Source organism: Antrostomus carolinensis, unplaced genomic scaffold, assembly GCF_000700745.2.
Source record: "Antrostomus carolinensis isolate BGI_N321 unplaced genomic scaffold, ASM70074v2 scaffold49784, whole genome shotgun sequence".
In the NCBI taxonomy this organism is placed as follows: domain Eukaryota; kingdom Metazoa; phylum Chordata; class Aves; order Caprimulgiformes; family Caprimulgidae; genus Antrostomus; species Antrostomus carolinensis.
Genome location: NW_010311028.1, coordinates 17,550 through 23,972, shown reverse-complemented (window position 1 = coordinate 23,972; position 6,423 = coordinate 17,550). Strand labels below are relative to the sequence as shown.

At 40.0% G+C, this 6,423-nt stretch overlaps 1 protein-coding gene across 1 annotated transcript in view; it reads right to left on the bottom strand.

The window, feature by feature from the left end:
• Positions 1-4,724: 4,724 nt before the first annotated feature.
• GXYLT2 (glucoside xylosyltransferase 2) overlaps positions 4,725-6,423 on the bottom strand; it is a 12,718-nt gene continuing 11,019 nt past the window's right edge. Inside the window, exons 5-6 of the mRNA XM_010166595.1 lie at positions 5,789-5,961; positions 4,725-5,053 (exon numbers count right to left, since the gene is read on the bottom strand). Coding sequence (XP_010164897.1) covers positions 4,871-5,053; positions 5,789-5,961 — 356 coding nt within the window. The 3' untranslated portion in view covers positions 4,725-4,870. The remainder of the gene's footprint in view (positions 5,054-5,788; positions 5,962-6,423) is intronic.

Below are 6,423 nucleotides of genomic sequence, written 5' to 3'. Positions count from 1 at the left end.
ATCTCAGGACAGCACGGACCAGTCTGATTATGGAACATGTAACCAAACACCAGCAGCCACACAGCTCCCGGGCAGAGAGCAGGAAGTGCTGTACAGAGCACTATTGTTTCACAGCTGGCCTTACCTTTTCTCATGAATATCACTGGGAGTTTTATTCTTGACTTCAAAGAGAGTGTGACTGAGCCCAACATACCATAGAGCTGAGCAAGCTGAGCAAGTGAGAAAACAATTTCATCACCAGGCGGACAACTGGTTTGGCTGAATAGACAGCTCACAAACTTCTGTCACACAGAGATGTTGTGGTGCAACTGAGGACATGGCCGCAGTGACTACACAAGAGTGTCAAAAAATAACATTAAATACAAGAAGAAGGGAAGGGAAATGACGCTAAATGACCAAATCCTTGAAGGAAAAGAGGGTATTGGAGAAACAGTAAAAAGTAAGAGGTAAAACTTCAGTTTGAGAGCAGGTTCTGATCTATGGTCACCACAACACAACTGGAGTTGCAGCATGGCACGTTAGCACTTTGAGGAAAGTTAATTTGTCTTTTTCAGTACCATCTCCAGTCTAATACTCTCTGACTAGAGTAAAATTGTAAAAGAGGAACATTTTTCTCTGCTTGATGCAGACATACACTGTGTATGTACAATATAACATCACTAGCACTGAATTCCATCCCAGCCAGACCCAGTATACACACACACACACACACACACACAAATCTTACATTTAAAAGAAAACTATGAAAACACAGAGCTTGCTTAAAACTTCATTTATTTGTAATGTAAGCCAAAGGATCTTCATCAACACAGAAATGCACTGCTAGGCCTCCTTGGGAGCTATAAACAACTGGTGCACTTGCCAAATACAAATACACAAGCAATTAAATGATAAAGGTACAGAATTCTTTACACATATGCTCTGGTTGTGCACACACACACACACACAGAGCAGTTTCCAGTTTCCACCTGTAAGCAGAGCGACAGCAGAGCTATCTAAGCCCACTTTGTGATGTGCAGGCAAATAGCTTGGAAAAACTCTGACATTATATAAATGATGTAATCAAATGCTTCCCACTCTGGCAGCTCTTTGTGGCACAAAGCACACTGGTACCTGACGCTTTCTTAAATGGCTTTGGGCTAAAAGGAGGAGCTCAGCAGCTCTTTACATAAAGCCCCTATTTATCTTCGGCAAGTTCAGGTGTAACAGAGCAAATTTAAACCCCCAATATTTGACGCTGATACAGCAAGGACTCGGTTACACGTTTAACTTTATGCACTGCATACACTAGTGACTACACCAGCAAAATTCAGAGTATCAACTACTGGCTGGGTTAAGGCTTATGTTCAAATAACGTGGGCACAGTCCTCTGGGCTGCACCCTGCTGTTCCCTTCTCAGTGTGAAAGGTGATTCTTTCCCTTTGATATCCACATTCCACATGCTGGAGTTTCTGTTCATTGAGGAAAACTTTTACCATTTCTGCCCTATGTTATGATGACACTGCTCAAGGTGTTACATTAGCAAAGGTGTTTTGGTTCTTTTATACCATTAGAAATAACTAAAATACATGACAGGAAGGGGAAATGAGGATATAAAGTCTATATAAGTATTTACACACGCCATTATTAAAATAAATGAAGGCTAATTAACAAGGAGTTACTCACAAGTATGAAATAAGAAATGAATGAAAACTGATTTCTAAGTAAGATTAATACTAGAATCAACTACTGTTAAAACCAAAATATAACGTGGTTTTAGAAGGTGTAACAAAAATATGAATTAATAATCCTAACAACAACAACAACAACAAAAATCAAAGTTACATAATGGTTTTAAAATACTTTGGAGAGCTCAAATTAGAGCTTTTTTCCTCAGAAAAAGCACAGCAAGGGAGAACCTCCCCCATTCTTCCTGCAAGTTGAGATGACATTAACCAAAGTCTTCATGTTAAAGCGTATACTTCATATATTTTAATAGCTGTTGAGAACATAACACAGTTCTTTCTAAACATAATGCAGCACCTCCTGTAAACATAGAAAGCGCTGGTTTAATCTCTAATCCCTTTATATGCAATAATGCCTTTGTTTTGTAACGAATTCCACTCCTTCATTTTAACGTTGCAGGGTTCTGCTGAATCAGAGCTTACACAATCACTGAACTTCAGAGGCTTTAGCACCAGAGTTACAACTGTCTGGGCAACAAGACTTTTGCTCTGCAACTTTCCGTGGCTGGGAGATACCATAGAAATGAGGAATTCCGAGTGCCCAGCGTGCGTCTCATCTATCCTCGTTTGACCTGCAGTCAGCTTTACCCTTGAAAATACTTGAAAATAAGGACCAAAAACCAAGTTAATATTTTTTACAAGTTCTCAGCATCGCTAGCCTAAAAGGTTTACCTGTTGTATGTTAGGCTCAGATTATCTTAAACGTTATAAAACAGCGTGCTGAATTTTCCTTGCCTTGCCTTCTGATTCTGAAGTCTTCAGTGTTCATTTGGGTCACATCTTCAAACTTTTCTCTGTAGCTAACAATGTGCTGTTCTTTTTAAGTGGTGACTAAAACTTCAGCTGAAATAGAAAATACTCAGGCAAGTTGCCAGAGACAGTAACATCTACACTTGAGTTTCAATGCCTTTCTGGGTACAGGGCTTTCAATCAAAATAGATGCAGAGCTGGCTCTGTCCTTTGCACGTCAGTTTACACTGACGTGGCAGACACTGCAAGATAAGGGATCTGAGTCAGGAACACACATAAAAATTGTTGATTAGAATTTGCAGCACACAGAGGCGCAAACAACAGAGGTTCCTGTTTGTCTGTCACACCTGTGGGGACGAGCCCAGACCAGCAGTGAAGTTTCTAGGACCAACACCATACGCCCTTATTCCAATCCTCTATCTTAACACCTTCTCTACTCAGATGACTCTGGAGTGATGCTGTTTGCTGTCCTCTATCAGGCACCCAGCAGGCTTACGGATGTGTCACAGACATTTTCACACCCTAGTGTTTGGAGAAAAGTTTGTTGGCACTTCATCGTGTGTACAGCCTGTTTATCTGGCAGCCTGAGATGCCGGCAAGGCTTGTGTTTTCCCTCCTCTCATGAGCTGCCACTCATGAGGGAGAGAGGAATGTGCAAGCTAAAAGGACTTTCTCTTGGAGTCTATTTTCTTATGAAACTGGAGAGGGTAGAAATCCCCAAAACCACAATTCTACTTTTTATCTTAGGAAACATATCCTTTCCCTCATCCATACACCCCAAATATTTCTCTCTAATAAATGTATGTTACATGTTCAAGATATACAATGTGTATATCAGTTTTCCTTTCATTAAAGATCTCACCCTCTTCACCCCTCTCCTACTTTGCCTATTAAAGTGAGTAGTTCCAAGTAATGGCTGATTATTTTTTTTTTTGCTGAACAGACTTGAAAAGTAAGATCATTTTCTCTGCTGTTTTCATTAAGCACTCACCTACACACACCCCTCAGGGCTTACACTTAGAAAACGCCCTTGAGGAGTCTGCTCTTCTATCACTGCTCTTCAGGAGTGTCCTCACTTCCAGTTCCTCCAGGACTCATCCCTACCACCTTTCAGCTACTGCCAGTTTTAATAATCTCTTATCTGTGCACATCCAAAGATGATCATCATACTTTTGAAATCCAAACTACATAAAGTATTTTAAATAAACAAAAGCCATCTTGTATCCTCCTTCATTTTGAGGCTATTCATTATGATCCTAGTATAAAACTCTCTGCTTCCAGGAACAAAAATGCCAGGCAGAAAAGCGTTTCTGTGCCCCAGATTTCTTGGTGAAGCAGAAAAAAGGGGGTCAGAGGCAGCTTTCTCCGTCTCCCAACACAGGGATGGAAGAACTGTTCTGAGTGGGATACAGTTGTTACTGTGCAGTAAATAGCAATTAAAGAGGAAAATAGATCAATAGTACCTGGTTTTGTACTCTTCATTCACAATATCCTTGGACTGTCTAATGTATTACCAAGTTAGGGAATAAATTCTTAAACCTGTAGGATAGTGGAGGGGAAGACCATGACCACAGTCCACACAAGAAAGGATCCTCTTTCTGTTCTGCATTAGCTGTGCAGGTGCCACAGCTTCCACTCCACTTCCCTCCTGCACTGTTTTCCTATTTATGTTGTAATTATTTTCCTCCTAATTCCTCCATGAGAAGCCGCTACTGAAGAGCAGAGGGGGAAAATGACAATCACTAGACAAAAAGTGCTGTAAAATACAAAGTAAATAGGCACTTCTACTCCCCTAATCTTTTTAAGTAAGAGAAATCTTAGACCCTACACGTGAAGAACAGCAGGTAATATACCTTCAGACAGAAGTGCAATTTTAAGCAAATACTTTCCCTTTACTATAGTAAATTTTAACTCTTCCTATCACAAAAGTGATCTTTGCTGTAATTCAGCATTCTCATGACAGTCAAAAATATTTGCCCTATCATTTCAAGAGTCATATTCCCTATATGTTATACAGCTCAAACCATAACTTCTTCATTAAATCTAAGATCAGTACAGGCTTTTGCACAACTTCAAAAAAAAGTTACTGTGAATACAGCTGTTCTTAAACAAATAATCACACTAAACTCATCAAATAAAAAGGAGAATCATCACCTCTCCTTGTTGCAACCAAGAGAAATGTAAGAAGAGGAAAAAAAAAAGGCCTAAGAAAGGACAGTTCAGACAGACTTCTAATATTTCTTCTGGTTTTGTAATTTCAGAGGTTATTAAGAAATTGGATAAAGAAAATATTTTAATTCTGTATGTCAGTAAAGCAGGTCTTACTCTTTTTAAATGTATGCTTCATGAGATGGGATTGCAAGAATTAAAAACTCTGTGTAAAAATATAGCTACATTTAGTATCTATGGTTGGCCCCCAAGTAGACAATGACACGATTTTCATACACCTTCTTCATAGTTTTCTCAATTTGCTTCAAAAATACTTGTGGAATTCTCCCACATAAAGTGTGCACTGTATCCAGAAACTTTGACTGCAGAGGGTAGTACAAAGACTGGAAGAGATTGTCTTCAAATGGAAACTAAGAAAAGAAAAAAAGCATTATTAGTTTTCACTAGTTCCAAAATGGCATTTTAGAAGTTTCTGTAAGATCAAACCTTATATAGGTCAGCGATGACTTGTCCCTCACCTTCCCAGAGTGTCACCAGAGCCTGTCAACTTCAAATACTGGGCTGCCTGGGAGTGCTTACTTACAGAAAAGTTTGTCTGGGTGTATTACCTGAAATAGCCAACTTCCCAGAAACTGTATTTCTAGAGTCTGTGTGTAAAGGAGCTTTACTAACATAGGAACACTGGAACAAAACAGGTATTTCAGAGAGCAGAGCTGTACACATAAACATCCAAGGTGGAAATATGAACCTGTGTGCAAGCTTCTGCCTTCCATGTGCCCAGAGGCACTATGTGCTCAGGGAGGACAAGCTTTCATCAGGTATTTATGGACCAGAGCTGCAGCACCAGCAGGAAAAACTCAATTTAAACAGTTTTTCCACTTCCAGTATTATAGAAAAGCAATTTATCAGCCTTTTTGATTAGAAGTTTAGTATGATATGAAGGAGGATCATTTAAATAATCTCAAATACACACATGCAGTAAGACAGGAGAGGCCAAAGCAACCTTGTTATTTGGTGTCTGGTGAGTTTACATAAAGCACAACTATGCTCAGCCAGATCTGCTGGAACAGTGATCTGAGTGCCCGGTTAAAGCAGTAATCTACACTGAAATAAAAGGACTGCCTCTGTGGAGATAGAAGACTTACATCACGTATCACTTCATAGAGTGCCTTGAAGGTAGGCTGTTTGTCATCATGGTAGACACCTCTATTTCCATGCAGAATAGAGACACCTTCTTCTTCTGCACCTTTACAGTTGCTTCCGTACATACAGTGATCAGGCCGGTAGTTCCACTGACATGGAAACACATAGAGACACTCTGCCAATATCAGTCAGGGGGGATAGAGGAGGAGAGAAAAAAAAAAGCCAAAGAAAAAAGACACATCAAACAAGTTACAACAAATGAAACCACATTTCTGTGAAAAAGCTCTGACTGACCATCAGAAAAAAATTCAGTTACTTCTTTTGTCAATACCCCAAGCAGCAGCTGGACACAGAAGCTTCCTTTCCTCGGGAGATGACTGTACATATCTCAGCACTGTTAGACCTGAACTAACAGAAAGAGAGGGCAACACAAAGACTGAGTGCAAAAATAAACCAAGGGAGCATTTTACAAAGCTCAAAGTGACAGATTCAAACCCAAAGTATGCACCAGGTGGCACTATCAAGGGTCCTCTGCCCCAGTAAGTTCCCGGGGTTAACAGAAATGACTGGGGCAGCACACACAGCAGTGAGGGTTATACAAAATCCTGAATGATTCCAGAGACTGCACAGGAAAACT